General features: G+C 42.3%; 1 protein-coding gene across 9 annotated transcripts in view; it reads left to right on the forward strand.

The window, feature by feature from the left end:
- The window catches only part of LOC100882892 (uncharacterized), a 90,827-nt gene that overhangs the window by 40,472 nt on the left and 32,850 nt on the right, over positions 1-17,505 (forward strand). For 2 of the 9 annotated variants that reach the window (XM_076537068.1, XM_076537070.1), the window contains one exon: positions 6,988-7,060. The exons of the other annotated variants lie outside the window; for them this stretch is intronic. In XM_076537068.1, the coding sequence (XP_076393183.1) occupies positions 6,988-7,060 (73 nt within the window). The remainder of the gene's footprint in view (positions 1-6,987; positions 7,061-17,505) is intronic. 9 annotated transcript variants of the gene reach the window in all.

The raw sequence follows: 17,505 nt of genomic DNA on the forward strand, positions 1-17,505 counted from the left end.
CTCCACAACCCACCTAACTTTCCCCCCTAAAAAATCTCCAAACAATCCACCAATGATTCACCGAACGGTGAAAGAGTCACCAAAATCCCCGCAGAACCCAGTGGAAGAAGGGGTTGCTGGTTTGCTGCGTAGCAGATTTCGAAATCGCTCGGCTTGATGAATGGCCTCGCGATCGCGGAGCCAGCGATGCCCGCGTGATTAATATGCATTGAAAACGAGCAAGCTGACGTCGAGGCAGGTCGGATCGACGACTTGGAGCGTCTCGATCGAGCCAGCGATCCGTCCATTTCCGCTCCCGCACAATTTTTACCAATTTGGGTGAAAATTTTCAATGATTAAGGGTGTATTTCCGGGTACTGCATCTTACTAGGGCGTGCAGCGTCACAGGTACGCGGAGTATCCGGGTCATCGGGGAAAGTGAAACGTTCGATAAATTCCGATTTCGGACCTTGGACTGCTGTCCTGTTTCCAGAGATCTTCCGATTGGAATCGGTCAATTTTGCATTGCAAATTAGTACAACGCTAAGTTAACGTTTGGAACTAGTACACAGTGCACGAATCCTGACGCACCGAATGACGCATCTGAAAGTAGAGATAGAGGGACTAATACATCAAGGAATATTTTGTGGAACGTCAGATATAAAATGGAACGGTAAAACACACCTGTTACCCGGATTGAATCGTTAACCAGCTGATTTGAAAATCCGGGAAGCTGACACGGTTCGGTGACATAAAACAGTCGCAAAATGACGTATCAGTTTCAGCAAAAGATTTTTCTACATTCTTCAAATTTAGTCACAACTTAATCCTCGAATAATCGATACGAGTTACCGAATAAAACACTCATCCTCACGTGTTTCGACCTCCATCAAAAAACCTACCCTCAAAGGATTAATTAACCCTCGAGTTTGACGATTAACGGTCGCCACTTAATTAAGTCACGATAGCTCCGTATTAATTACACCGTGTATAGGTTGCTACTTCCCCAAGCTTGGTCAGGAAAATTCCGAAATTTCTCCGCTAATTACGCGCACACGCTGTGCGTATTTTTATTCGTATAATTAGATAACCATCAATCCTGACGATGGCAGATCTCCACCCGCTGCATTTATAATAAAGGGGCGAGGAATAATGCACGGAAGAAGCGCGCTGTTCACTCGGATGATTTTCGGTCCAGAAGGAGAATTATAGATTATAAATGCGCATCAACGGATAATGCAGTTTTCGCGGTTTGCCCGACGGCATTTTCATTTTATCATCCATGGGAGGGTTCCGAAATATTGACCGTTATTTCTGCTCTCAGAAACATGTACTCTTCTCCTAGAAAATTTGACACTTTTTATTTGAGGGCCTCAAAAATTCATAGCTTTATTTTTGTCTGGGGAGCTTTGGGGAGATGAAGGAGACTTGCATCGACTCGTGACGCACTCATACTTGAGTCATGACGCACTCGTACTTCTGCTGTGACGCACTCTTACTTGAGTCATGACGCACTCAGACTTCTGCTGTGACGCACTCATACTTGAGTCGTGACGCACTCGTACTCGAGTCATGACGCACTCGTACTTGAGTCGTGACGCACTCATACTTCTGTCGTGACGCACTCATACTTCTGCTTTGACGCACTCATACTTCTGCTGTGACGCACTCGTACTTGACTCGTGACGCACTTGTACTTGAGTCATGATGCATTCATACTTGCGTTGTGACGCACTCATACTTCTGCTGTGACGCACTCGTACTTGAGTCGTGACGCACTCATACTTGAGTCATGACGCATTCATACTTTAGCCGTAACGCACTCATACTTCTGCCGTGACGCACTCATACTTCTGCTGTGACGCACTCGTACTTGACTCGTGACGCACTCATACTTCTGCTGTGACGTACTCATACTTGAGTCATGACGTACTCATACTTGAGTTATGACGCATTCATACTTCAGCTGTGACGCACTCATACTTAAGTCATGACGCACTTGTACTTGTCTCGCGACGCACTCATAGTTCAGCTGTGTCGCACTCATACTTAAGTCATGACGCAGTCGTACTTGCCTCGTGACGCACTCGTACTTGACTCGTGACCACTCATACTTCAGCTGTGACCAATTTTACTCGAATTTGGAGTCCAAGTTCGTCTATAATTTGCTTAGTCAACGACTGTACGACACCGAATTGACGTTTCTGTGTCTGTTTCAATGTTATGGCTGCAATTAGTCAGTTCTGACTTGAGAAAAAGTGATGGGTTTAACAAAGCAGTAAGAGTCTTACAAAAGAGTGATTAAGAAAAAGTTGTGAGCTTAATAAAAGTGTAGAGGGTTTTCGGATTAGTCGATGTCGATATCCGGTAGACGTTGCCACCCCTTGGAGCCCCCCTCGTCGACCGGATATAAAATATACACGTCGCTAGATATCCTGACTAGTTGGGATACGTGTGCATCGGCATATTAAGGACGTTTGTGTGTGTGCGCTCGCGTACCAACCTCGAAAACCAGCAGCGATCAGGGGGGTTGGGGGGTGGGTATTGTGTTTATATGCATATCGGGGGAAGCCTCCGAGTCTCCCTTGTACTCGAACTCGGCGTTTTCCAATATTCCAGCCGAAACTCTCGAGCGAAAAGCCCGGCCTTCGAATCCCCGCCAACCCTTTCTACCACCCCTCGTGCCACCCCTTTCTGGCCAGTGTACATCGAACCGTCATATTTGGACAAAATCGAACGTATCCTATCTAAACGTTTCTCCCTCGTCTCTCCATCTGCCACGGCTACGTATGTACGTTTTTCACTGGCTAGCTTCCCTCCCCTTTTTCGCCCTCTCTCTCCGGGATTCGATTCTTTTTTCTTGATCCAAGTGTCAGTTATGGTAGATATCTTTTTTCTTCTCGTTTTTGTTAGGATCGGTTATTTCGGTTTGCTAAAGGGTGGATGCAAATAGTTAAGCCCTTCAAATTTTAACGGGGAGTTAAAAAATTTAGGGCTAAAGATTCGAAAGCAAAATATTTCCCGAATTAATCCCCGTTCCGCTCAATTTGACCCACTTTCTACCCCGGTAGCGTCCCTAAAAAAGCCGTCCTCTAAGCAGAGGACACCGTGAAAAAAAGAGAAGCTGACAGGGGGTGGAAAGTATGCAAGGATAAAAAGAATAACGTATTTCCAAGTCGAAACGGACGGATGAACGAGCGCACGAAATACAAGCGGAAAAGGGGTTGATCCGCGAGGGGGTGGAAGAATCCGGCCGGTTCGAAACGGCAAAGGATTTACCGGTGGCACCCTCGACTAGGATTGAAATAGTAATATGTTATTGGTAAGCTCTCCTTTTACATCAGCAGCGCCAATAAACGGCTGCCGACAGGTTAACGAACCGACGAGACAGAGAGAGTAGCCGGCTCGAGCGGGTAACGAGAAAAGACAGACAGCTGGACCGGACACAGAGAGAGAGAAAAAGGAAGTGACCAGGGTTGGGGGTGAGGATAGAGCTGGCAGATGTGTAGATCGAAGGGCAGGTGGGGTAGCTGGGTCTGTAGAGGTGGCATCGCTAAACTGTCGACTTCAAGCTTTTAATTCGCGATCAAAGGCCGGTAACGATCCGTCGGAAACCCTTTCGCGGTGCTCTTGCCTACGTCAAAATTACTTTTAAATTCGTCGGGCCCTGGCTACCTTTCACCCATCCCTGTAGACCTGGTCCTCTGCCGATCATCCCTCTCGTCCATGGTCTTCGACCAGTTCGCCGCTTTTACAGCACCGGTGAATTTGATCGCGCGCCGGGGATGAAAGGGGAACAGGTGGTTCCGTCAAAGGTAATCGACTTTTTGCGGTGGATCAAATTTGGTTATGCCCATAGAAACTTCCTGTATCAATCTTTAACTTTTCAAAGACCTACATCGAGGACCTAGGGTGATTGCTAGGGCCAGATAGTTGCTGTGGATTTGCCTTTGTTGAGATAACTTATTAATTCATCTTCGACATTTGATCTTCTCTTTCACTTTTGGGAACACTATCGTCCACATTGCGTGTTGAGGGTCTAGGTGTCCACATAGCGTGGGGCAGTTAGGGTATGAGGTGCTGATGCTGCTTATTCACTCAGACCTTACATAGGTTTGTTAGATCGTCATTGAGGCACTGCATCTTGGTTCTGACATGTCCACATACTGTCCACACTAGATCAAGTGGAGCAGTTAGGTTACTAGGTGTTTTTGATGCTGCCCATTCACTCAGACCTTGTATAGAGTTGTTAGACCATCGTTGAGGCACTGCATCTTGGTTCTGACTATGTCCACATACTGTCCACACTAGATCAAGTGGAGCAGTTAGGTTACTAGGTGTTTTTGATGCTGCTCATTCACTCAGACCTTACATAGGTTTGTTAGACCATCGTTGAGACGCTGCATCTTGGTTCTGACTATGTCCACATACTGTCCACACTAGATCAAGTGGAGCAGTTAGGTTACTAGGTGTTTTTGATGCTGCTCATTCACTCAGACTTCACATAGGTTTGTTAGACCATCGTTGAGACGCTGCATCTTGGTTCTGACTATGTCCACATACTGTCCACACTAGACCAAGTGGAGTAGTTAGGTTACTAGGTGTGTTTGATGCTGCTCATTCACTCAGACCTTACATAGGTTTGTTAGACCATCGTTAAAACACTGCATCTTGGTTCTGCCTATGTCCACATACTGTCCACACTAGATCAAGTGGAGTATTTAGGTTACTAGGTGTTTTTGATGCTGCTCATTCACTCAGACCTTGTATAGAGTTTCTAAAACATCGTTGAGGTGCTGGCTCTTACTCCTAAATGCTTTTAAACTGATCTAATTTTTATAGCAAAATGAAAATGACTTCAATGAAGATGTCTTCACTATAACATATAATACTACATCTGTTTTCCAAGTCTTCAGTAGTTCTGGCTTCATACGTTCCTTAAAACTTACTGCTACCCTATCAAATAATCCTGCATCCTGCCTCATCTATTTACAAACGACAATTCGATAGAATTATTGAACTAAAACATTAAAATTGTACCGTAAATTGTTCACAGTACAAATTAGGCTCCTACAACCGTAACAATGTTGAAACAGTTTCGAGCAAAGTTAACGACTGGTGCGGAGCTAGAACTTAGCAAAGCTTTGAATTTCCCTAATTGAAACCCTCGTTTCCGATACTCGAGCGACACGATAACGACAACGATATGCCTCTTTGTCCCTTTGCAGGAACTAATCTTCTTTTCAGGTGTCGAGGACCTCGCTGGCAATACGGATATCCTGATATACACTGAACTTCGGCCCTTCAACCCTTTGCTGGTCCAATTACTTTCAATATGTATTTCAACGTACAATTACGAACGAACATTACTTATTCAAAGATAACAATTTATTGTTATTCTAATAACAAAATTTTATGACTTTCTGTAATTGGGCAGTTCACTTTATTAAACGTAAGTTACAATTTTTAAATTAGAGAAGTCAATCTCAAACTCTAACTCAGGCTCAAACTCAGGCTCAAACTGAAGCTCAAACTCAGACTCAAACTTAGGCTCAGGCTCAAACTCAATCTCAAATTTAAACTCAAACTCAGACTCAAACTGAAGCTCAAACTCAGACACAAACTCAGACTCAAACTTAGGCTCAGGCTCAGGCTCAAACTCAATCTCAAACTTAAACTCAAACTCAGGCTCAAACTGAAGCTCAAACTCAGACTCAAACTTAGGCTCAAACTTAAACTCAAACTCAGGCTCAAACTCAGACTCAAACTCAGGCTCAAACTCAGACTCAAACTTAGGCTCAAACTCAATCTCAAACTTAAACTCAAACTCAGACTCAAACTCAGACTCAAACTTAGGCTCAAACTCAATCTCAAACTTAAAGTCAAACTCAAACTCAACCTCAAAATCTGTACTTAACAAGATATCAAATAATTGTGATATAGGAGGGTAGAATCATCCCCTAATGGATCTCCCTATTGCCACGAGGTATCGAAGAGTCATCGAACGCCTGGATCGAGTCCGGGTGTGGCGAAAAAAAACGAAAGCGAACGTTCGCGTCTCTCGTCGAACAAACGCGTTCACACTCTGAACCCCCAAATCGAGGGAAATTTCTCGGGAACGAAGAAACAGCCCGAGAAGAAACGAAGCGAAACGGATGATCGAGACGAGCAAAGAGTACAAGAGAATCACGAGAACTACCCTTGCTATTTTTTAGCCCACGCGGAAATTCACCCCGTTCCCTTTCGTTTCGAATTTAGAGTGGACTTCTGCTCGTAGTCGGCACCCTCTCGTGGCGAACGAGCGACAGGGGTGCGACTGATCCGCGAGGAAGCTACAGAACTTTCTTCGATCAACGGATCATCCGCACCCTCTCGAGCCACCCTCTTACGGTTTTCTTTTCCTTTCGACCAGGGAGGATGGGAATCTCTTACGATCCAGATTTCACAAATTTTTTATTCTTATTTTTAAACGATTGGCAATCTAAAACCTTGCAATTTGGGGTAATTAACGTTAAATGGCACATTGAGAAAAAATTTCCCTGAGCAACCCAGCCTCCCGAGGGTACTTCTGAAAATCGGGACCCTGTCACTTTTTTCTCAACAACGTCCTGCATTCCCGAAATTCGAATTAGGGGGTTGAAATCACCCCACTAAAATTTCACAGCGGTCAATTTCAGCCCCCGTTTCGATACGAGGATACAGAGACGACGGCTTGCGACGGGGGTGCAAACTCGTCGTTTAAGGGTTCGAACGGGGGTGTCCTTTGTCGTTAAGGGACAGAGATGACAACGTGAGAGATAGAGACGATGTACCCAAAAATAAACATGCGTTTAATGAGAGAGAGAGAGTGAGAGAAAGTGAGAGAGAGACAGACCACCTGGCGAATTAAACGAAACTCGTGTTTTGAGAAAAAAAAATATAATGAGAAAGTTGCTTTTCGTTTCTCGTCACCTCGAAAGGCCGTCGTCCGTCCCTGACCCTACTACCAAAGTGTGTTTTGCATTGCAGACTACCAGATGCGCAATGTTAACGTGAGATCGGTCAACTCTAAACGAAGGAAAACACCCTCCTCTTCCTGCTTGTGAGTCTCTCAGTTTCGGTGTTTCGTAAATAATTTTCCACCTAATGATAAACTACACTGTTCTCTAAACCAGATTATTGTTATTTATATTATGACGTATTGTTGTAATGGATCGAAACGTACGTTGACCTTTGACCTTGCCTTTATATATATATACATATATATATATTCTCTCTAAACGTTACATATGTACATCTTACTGTACACAGACATTCTTGTGTATAATACATGATAGGCTCCATTTTCATCTATCCAATCTCTCTTTATATCGCATATTAGGTTGAGTGCAGCATTTTTCAATGAGACTGTACATTCTCTGCAGAGAGTGCATACAAATTTTGGGGTAGCAAAGAAATGAAACAACTGATTTCTTTGTAACCTAATCTTTTATGCAGAATGGTCGGCAAGAATATGCAATTTCATTCTGCAAAATTTTATTAGAGTTAAAGCATGAATAGATGAAAATGGGACGTTTCGAATATTTTCACGTGACCCATTCGCGCGACCTCGCGAAAATTTCCGAATGGAAACAGAAATCTTCTTCGGGCAAAAATGGAGAAGGCGCGACTCGACTTCTGGGTCGAATCCGAGACTCAGAATTTGAGATTTCATATTGCAAATGGGTTTTGAACATCGAACTTTAAGAAGATTTCTGCAGGTTTCCAAAGAATTTTCCGACGAGCGTCGCGCGAGCAGGAAACGTTCGCCTTTTCTTCTTTTCGTTCGCTCCCTGATTTTCTAATTCGACCAACGACGGATCGATTATTTTCGTTTGGCGGCCAAGGCTCGTCTCGCAGGCTTCTTCTTCTTCTTTTCACCCCGTATCCCTCGTCGTTTCTTTCGTTTTGTCCCAACGGGATCCATGCAGTCGCCGAGTCATCGATCTTACCCCGTTCTCGGTAACTGATCGGCTCGTGCAGTTCTCGCGTCCTTTTCAATCCTCGTTTCCCTCGAATCGAGACAATACCGTGTCCCAAATTCAAGGAAATTATCTGTATTATCCATTTTACTATTATGAAAGTATTCGATTGCGTTCAACGTTGTTAAAGAAGCGTGGACTCACATTTTCAGACCAATCAGGAATATTTATCACCAGGAAATTCGACCACAAAATGTCAGTTCATCCGTTTAACAAACTTGGACAGTTCCGATACTTTCACGTCCTGTTTTCTAATTACAGTCCCGTAGCGAGATCTGCACGAACGAAATTTTTCAGCGAGTCAGCGCGGTTGATCGTCGTTTCTTCGGTTAGTTAATTTTGTTTACAAAAGCGTCGATTTTGTGCGGAATAATGGGTTCGAGCGGGAGACGAGGAGACAAGCGTGGTCGAGCGACGCAGACGTACGCTGCGTCGCTCGAGCCGACACTCTTCGTCTTCTTCGTGGACGGCGAGGATCTCGCGAATCGCTCGCGCACGGAGCTACGGGATGTCCTGCGATTGTAGGCCTCGGTCGCAGGACATCTTCGCTCCGGCGCGTCGCGACGCCCGCTCCTTCACGTTCGCCTCTTCGATTCGCTAGCGAAATCGACGCCTTTTTTCTTTAATTCTCCACTATTTCATTGGACTTTTTCAAAAGATTGTTTTTAAAAATCAACCGTAAGGAATATTTTGTGGGAACATTTTTTATTCAGTTCTCGAACGACGATCGAATGAATTTTGCTGGAGAGGACTCTTCAGTTCATGAATTCAACCCTTGAGTCTTCTTGATAGTCTTCTTGAAGGGTGCACATAAAAATTGTTTAACGTAACAGACTCAATTGTTATGTAACATTTAATGAATCTTAAACTTGATCAGTTTTTTAAGTTTGATTAACGTGTGTGCGTCTACCTTTGAACACGAAGGACCTAACAAAAGTCTGATCCAAAGATGTATAGGAATTCTTGTAAAATTCTTGTTAAAGTTGCACTGAAACTATAAAAAGAGTCCTCGCAGTCTTTTTTCTCTTCGAAAGTTCGAAGAATTCGAGCCGTCTCGGATGTGCCAGCCTTCTCAATTTTCATTCGATCGTCGAACTCCTTTTCCGTGATACCGTGTTTCATTTTTACGAGGTTCGAAAAGGATTTGTTAGGAAGGACCGACCAAAGACCGCGCTGTAACATACCCGATGCACTCTTCGGTAAATTGACTCAAACTAAATGTTAAGAACACTGTGAAAGTCGTAAGGGTGCATAAGGGTGAAAGATCTCGAGCGACTGCATCCGTTTTACCCCCGCTTCCGTTGGTTTCCTTGATTTCTTATTACAGATTCCACAGAACACTATACGATCACAAAACAGTACGAATAATTCCCATGCACGTTCGCTGTACCTGTATGAACCGTAATATTATTTCCAATCTCCGTGACTGTGGCCTCTGTATACACACACGCACACGTACACACTCAGACACACACGGACACAATGAAAAAAGAGACACGTGTCTGTACAAGGTATTTTGCTGCTGCTTCTTTGAACGTAAGCTTTAGATTGAACAAAAGAACACACACAGAGACAAGCTACGTGTGTATACGCGCACACGGGAAAGCCACACACGTGTATACACACAACGACACGATCGAACAGATGGGGAAAAAAGAGAAATAGAAGCGCACGAGCTGTATACGCCATTCCGTTCCCACGTATGTATGTATGTATATATACACACACTCAAAAAGGAAAGAAAAATAAGAGAAAAAAGAGAGAGAGAGGGAAAAGAGGGAGAGAGAAGAAGAAAAAGTACAAAGCCTGACAAGTGACACGTACGGAGGCATTTTATTGAGAAGCCGCCTCGAGTCGCGAGGTGATAATGCGAAAAGAGCAGTGGAAGAAAAGCGTTCAACGTTAAATGTGTATCGAAAGAGAGACAGGATAGGGAAGACGAAAGGGAAGGGTACACTTTCAGACTTTGAAACAGGAAAGGTTTCGAGAGATACGAGAATCCCTTCATTAGGACTTCATATTGTGTATATTTTTTATAGGGAGATCAATTTGCAGGGAAGTATTGAGGTAGTCTCGTTATATGGCCACTGCAGAAGTGAAAAAATTTAGCTATGGCTCTTAGGTTTTTCCAAAGTCTCAAAAGTTCCAGTGTCCACCAGTTCCAGACTCTAACTTTAGAGATGTAAGTCTCTTTAAGTTTCAAAATGGCTGATCTTAACTTTAACGTGTTAGAAGTCCCAGTCCCAGAGTCCCACACTTCAGATATGGCTCTAAGTTCCAAAATGGCTGCTCTTAAGTTTCATACATTTTCCAAAGTGTCAGACGACCCAATCCCAGAGTCCTACACCTCAGAGATATGACTCTAAGCTCCAAAATGGCTGCTTTTAAGTTTAATATATTTTCTAAAGTCTCAGAAGTCCCAGTCCCAGAGTCCTACACTTCAGAGATATGACTCTAAGCTCCAAAATGGCTGCTCTTAAGTTTAATATATATTCTAAAGTCTTAGAAGTCCCAGTCTCACAGTCCTACACCTTAGAGATGTGTCTCCAAGTTCCAAAATGGCTGCTCTTAAGTTTAATATATTTTCTAAAGTCTTAGAAGTCTCAGTCTCACAGTCCTACACCTCAGAGATATGTCTCCAAGCTTCAAAATGGTTGCTGTCATGTTTAATATATTTTCTAAAGTCTCAGAAGTATCAGTCCCAGAGTCCTACACCTTAGAGATATGACTCTAAGCTCCAAAATGGCTGCTCTTAAGTTTAATATATTTTCTAAAGTCTTAGAAGTCCCAGTCTCAGAGTCCTACACCTCAGAGATATGTCTCCAATATCCAAAATGGCTGCTGTCATGTTTAATACACTTTCCAGTCACAGACCCAAAGTCCACCCATGGTCCCAAACTTCACAGACATAAATGCCAGGTTCCAAAACTTCCTAACAAGTTCGACTTCCTAACAAGTTCAATTTCCTAACATTTGAAAAGTGAGCCCAAAAATCCCCATTCAGAGTGGTAAAAATTTGGAATTGAAGAATCACGAGGTCGCGATCGATTGATCTCGCGGCGTTAAAATGCCCTGCGACCTTGACCCCGTTACGACAAAATGGAGGACAGATTCTCTCCTCGAGCCGTTTCCTGTTTCACGCGATTCCCTGGCTGCATCGTGCTCGAAATAAAAAAGGTCTCAGTCTTTTACACCGACGCGAAAAATGTTAGTCTGCAGGGAAGTTTTCGAATTCTTTCCTCGTAAGTTTGTAAGAAGTTTCAGAAAGAATAATTGAGAGCTCGGTGCAGCGAGGCCTGTGTTTTACAGGGTGGTACGAAAACCAAAATTTCCTTCGATTATCAAAAGATTATTTTAATAGAGCGGATAATTTAAGTAATACGTTTTATTGCTAAATGAAATGTTGGGGTAGGTTTTTAAGTGCCACCCCGTATAATTGACTTCGAATATTACCTCCGAGTCGAGGGACGAACGATCGACCAGCGTGAACGTTTTAACGGAACCCTTGCACGCGAAAAAGTACGCCAATGACCCAGAAAGCTGTTACAGGCTGTTTCATTAACCCTTCTCGCTACTGCATCTCCAATTTATTTCAGACACAAAATAAGACGTTAATGTAAATATCTTTTACAGTAATTATGTAATATATCAAGTAATGCAATTATTGCTTCAAATTGTTAATTCTAATGCCAGTCATTAAGGGTTTTAAATTTGTAGTCGCTTGTGAAGAGGATACTCAACATGTCTGACCATGCACAGGTCGATACTACTTAATTTTTATTCCACCCCAAAAATATTTTTAAATTCGTAGATTAAAGTAACCTAATGTATGAAAAGATTTCAAAATTTACTTCTGCACTCTTTGAACGTAGTTGCAAACGAGTGCACTTTTTCGCGGGCAAAATTAACTCAAAAAGTATTTCAAATATTGATCTACCACTCCCCGAAATGATAACCATACAAATTTGAAAGGGTTTTTCGTTCGTTCCATCGGGGTACCGAAATCACTACCAAGTAGCCACACTCTAAATTCGAAACCAGCCACCAGTGGGCTAATAAAATTACACTCGACAAATTTGACAGGATTAATCGAATTTAGGCTCGCCATGTTCGATCATCGTGTCAGGACAATTTAGTTTCACTGTCAAAATTTCTGGTAAAAGAATTACATGGCTAATCAAAATTTGTGGAAACAGTCCTGAGACGAGCACGACAAAAGGGTGGCTCGACGAAATTATTTTTGAACAACCACGAATGGGGGTGTTGGCCTTTCTTTCATCGAGGGACACTGTCCCTTTCGAAATTCTGCACCCTCGGTTTCGGTGAATTTAAGCGGCGCATTGTGCGTCGCTGATGACACGTGTCACCCTCTCGACTGGCACTTCACGAGCCACCCTTTTGGAAGCCACGTAGACAGGGGGTAGGTTTTCTTCGCTATCTTCCTTTTTACCTCGGAGCTACCCAAATTTCTTCGTAACTACAATAAAAAACAACCCTTGTTTCTACAAAAACTTTCAACTGCATCAGATATTGAAATATATTGGATATTATTTAAAATATGTAAAAGTTTATTTTCTGAAAATTTATGTGGACGATTTTAATCAAACAATAAACAGCAGTGAATTCACATTCAGTGGAAAATCACGGAGGATTATTTGTAATAAAATAAATTTCCTTATTTCGATATCTGAAAAATCGATGAACAATCGAGGCTACTTTTAACGACGAAGCTAACGAACGCGGTTACGATGGGGTTGTTTTTCTTGTGTCTACGTGGAAATGGGAGATACGAGTGTCTCGTTCGATCGTCGATGTGTTTCGAGATCCACGGCGCTGAGAATCGTCGATAATACTTGTGCCACTTTTTCCACCCCTTCACGGGGGTGGCACACTTGTTCCAGACTTTTGATACTGGTTTTCGAGTCTCGCTGTTTCCGCGTCTTTACTCGTGTCAGATGGGAGTGGAGAAGGCTAAATTATTCGCTGACTGGATTTTACTAAATAAAATATTCCAAAATCATTATTGTATAGATAGTATGTTAGAGCTATAACGATAGGAAATTTTATTTTTGGGTATAAGTGTAGGCTGTAGAAATGTTAACCCCTTGCACTATTTTGATTCAACTATTTTGACTTGTGACGCACTCATGACGCACCAGTGACGCAATCACGGTGCACTCATGACGCACCCATGATTAAATCACATTGTACTCATGACGCACCCTTGACGCAATCACAGTGCACTCACGACGCACCCATGACGCACCCAGAACTCATTCTTGACGCACCCATGACGCAACCACAGTGCATTCATGACGCACCCATGATTAAATCACATTGTACTCATGACGCACCCTTGACGCAATCACAGTGCACTCACGACGCACCCATGACGCACCCAGAACTCATTCGTGACGCACTCGTGACGCAACCACAGTGCATTCATGACGCACCCATGATTAAATCACATTGTACTCATGACGCACCCTTGACGCAATCACAGTACACTCATGACGCAACCATGACGCACTCAAGTCGCACTCAGAACTCATTCCTGACGCACTCATGACGCAATCACCGTACACTCATGACACCCATGACGCAATTACGATGCATTCATGACGCAGCCATGACGCACCTATGGTACAATTATGACACACTCATGGTACCATTACGACGCACTTATGGTACAATCATGACGTCCTCAGGATACATTCATGACGCACCCATGACGCAGTTATGACACACTCATGACGCACTCGTACTTAAATTATGGTAAATTTTTCTTGAATTTTAAATACGTTTCAATTGAAGACGAGGTACAATTATTTGTTTAATCGATTGACGCTAAATTGACAGAACATTTTAACTTTGTCATGGGGCAAGGGGTTAAGGTATAATATTATAAAGTGAAACGTCACGTGACTTTTCAAGCCCACGAATTCGAATTGCATCGAAACACATCGACAAAGGTAGCTCATGAATCACCGAAACACCCCCTGCCAACGTGTCGAGCCTAACCGCCAACACAAATAAGGGTTGCAAACGAAAACAGAAAGTTGGAAAGTTCGTACAATATCGACACATCGAAAGAAGCGTGGAGAATACCGAGAAAAGAGAAACAAAGTGACGTAGGAGGAAAACGAGAGAGATTAAAGCAAAAAGAGGGGGGATGCTAGAAATGAAGAGACAAATTTCTCAATAAAACGCCACCGGGCTATCTCGAGTCTCTTATGTATACATATATATGTACAGTAGAATATTGCATGGCCAATAAATATATATATTCCGTATATATATATCATTAATTCTATATTGTAATTTGTAATCGAGTTGTGACGTTGACAAGATTTCCCCTCCGTTCTGCGTCTTCGAGTCTGTTCTCAAAACGCAAAACCTCGAAAAAGGTAGTCAGAATCTGGTGCGAGAGTTTTTTAAGGTGCTGGGTAAATTATTTAGAAACAAGCGAAATTAACCCTAAACGGGAATTTTTAATCTACCGGGTCAGAAGGGTTGAAACGAAGTACGAAATGCGATCACAGCGTGATAAAACAGCGTGTCCTGAAGAGCAACTGAAAAATTGTACCATTGGCAAACCGATTGGAAATCGTTTAATTCCCAGCATCGAAAGAATAAAAATATCGAAATCTCGCCACGTGGGTCATACATAGGGTGTCCGATTCTCTCGCGTTTAAGGAACTCCAAAAAGGACACGAGAAGACAAAGGACACCCTAGTAACGGCGATCCTTTCGTTAGAAAAATTCCACGACGACAGACGAAAGTTTGCTTGCTTGCTTGCTTGCTGAATTCCTGTTAGGCACGGAAACGGGGACGAGGTGCCCGGCCTCGTTTCCGGTGCCCCAAACCCCCAACCCCCACAACCCTCTCTGTCTCTCGCGTCTTTGTCCTTAGAATACGACACGAAGACGTACACGGGGAAAAAGAGACTGATGTTTTTTTTCCCTTCCTTTAGACTCGTCGCTTCTGAAGCCGGCGAAATCTTTCAAATTTCATCATTTCATTTTTACCGTAACATTCTTTTCTTTTACAGAATATATTGGACTTGTCTAGTTTTCAAAGTCCGACTTATCTATGTATCTTTCAATACTACTGTTACTACCAATCTTTTTGAAGTATCAGGTTGTTGCACATCAAATTTGAACGCAGTTCGATGACAGACATATAAGACGTTAGGTAGCACGTATCAGTTTGATGCTCAAGGCTCGAGGAAAATAGCTGTTCATTATTTTACAACATGGCTGATTAGATACAGCAAACAGACTTAGAAAGTTAGAGTCAATCAGACATCGTCTAGTTGGAACCTTAAATCAATTTGAAGCTTATGGTCAATGTGGATGATCATTAGTCAACATCCTTCATAAGTAATCAATATCATTCATAAGTAATCAACATCCTTCATAAATAATCAACATCCCTTCATAAGTAATCAACATGTTTCATAAGTAGTCAACATCCCTTCATAAGTAATCAACATCTTTCATAAGTAGTCAACATCCTTCATAAGTAATCAACATCCTCCATAAGCAATCAACATCCTTCATAAGTAATCTACATCTTCTATAAGTAATCAACACCCTTCATAAATGATCAACATCTTCCATAAGTAATCAACACCCTTCATAAGTAATCAACATCTTCCACAAGTAGTCAACATCCCTTCATAAGTAATCAACTTCTTCCATAAGTAATCAACATCCCTTCATAAGTAACCAACATGTTTCATAAGTAGTCAACATCCTTCATAAGTAATCAACATTTTCCATAAGTAATCAACACCCTTCATAAGTGATCAACATCTTCCATAAGTAATCAACACCCTTCATAAGTGATCAACATCTTCCATAAGTAATCAACACCCTTCATAAGTGATCAACATCTTTCATAAGTAGTCAACACCCTTCATAAGTGATCAACATTTTCCATAAGTAATCAACACCCTTCATAAGTGATCAACATCTTCCATAAGTAGTCAACATCCTTCATAAGTAATCAACATCTTCCATAAGTAATCAACATCCCTTCATAAGTGATCAACATCTTCCATAAGTAATCAACACACTTCATAAGTGATCAACATCTTCCATAAGTAATCAACACCCTTCATAAGTAGTCAACATCCCTTCATAACTAATCAACATCCTCCATAACTAATCAACATCCTCCAAAATGTCTACCCAAGGTCCCAATACGTCCAAGCAGGACCAAATGCCTTCTTTCAAAACTCGGTAAAGCAACAACCTGATAAATTAAATAACTGATAGTTTGAGACCTACCCTAACCACGAGATTTCTTAAAATTTGATATAAGTGAACAAATTTTCGCCGACTTCCGAAAGCAGTCATTGCCCGCGAGCATTTTGCTGCGAGATCCCCCGCCAGATAAATCCCGATAGAACTCCAGCGTAATTCTAAAAGAAACCCCTATATACACATATAAATATAAGAAAATATTTATATTTGTATATGATGTATATCTTAGCTGTTAATTTGAGGTCCTTGCGCAGGTAGTGTTTGCCCCCCTCGCCCTTACTAAAACCAGATACCAGTATTGTTAGTCGATACCCTGTAAGACAAAGCATGAATGTTCAGTGCCCGTTGGAAAGAAGTCGCACATTTACAAGCGTAAGCCACACGCGTGACACTCGACGCGTTCGACCCGACCTGTTCTCGCGCTCTAACGCGAGCCGATATCGTGTTTCAACTGTGAACGATAATCCTGTTCCACCTTGTCGAGCAAACATCGATCAACCTTTTCTATATACATTGCCTCTAATTTTTCGTTTGTTTTTACAGGTTTAATTAGAGTTTTCATAGCGCACTTATATCGAATCATAGAGCACTTACATCGAATCAAGTCTTGTTTAATTTATTAATAGTGGTGCATTTGAACGTTCTTCCGGTGGAGCTGTAAATTTTAGTCTCGGTTATTAGAAAATGGTTTCTGTTAAAGAATTAAAGTCTCTTATGAATTCGTTATGGAGGAAAAATTCGGTTAATATTCAGAAATGGATTTTATTCTCGATGGAGTTAATTGAAAAACGCTATTTTGGTACAGTATTCTTCGCGATATTAGATGATCCGAAATGAAGGAGCTGAATTATTCAGCGTCCGTATTTTGATTATACTCGCGGATTTAAAAAGGTTGATCGTGTTTCGAATTCTGTCGAACCGCGTCGAGCGTTGCCAGATCAAAAACATCAAGGGTACACGAAACAACGGACTTCCGGTTCTCTTGGAATCGTCTCGAACGCGCGAGAAAATTAATCGACAGAGCTGTAACGAGTCTACAGAGACCCGATTGGTCGAACGGGGAAGGAATTCGACGTTTTTAGCGTATCTCGAGTGCCGATCGAGAAAAGTGGTCGAATCTCGAGCCAGCAGGATTTGTCATTCGAGGGTAACTATACTTCACGTTTCGAGGAACGGTTGTTTGCTCCGACGTCCAATAATAATTTCTGTTTACCTTTTCGTTGCATTTGTTTGTTCCAGGAAAAAGAAACCTGCT

The sequence above is a fragment of the Megachile rotundata genome, chromosome 11 (assembly GCF_050947335.1).
Source record: "Megachile rotundata isolate GNS110a chromosome 11, iyMegRotu1, whole genome shotgun sequence".
NCBI lineage: Eukaryota > Metazoa > Arthropoda > Insecta > Hymenoptera > Megachilidae > Megachile > Megachile rotundata.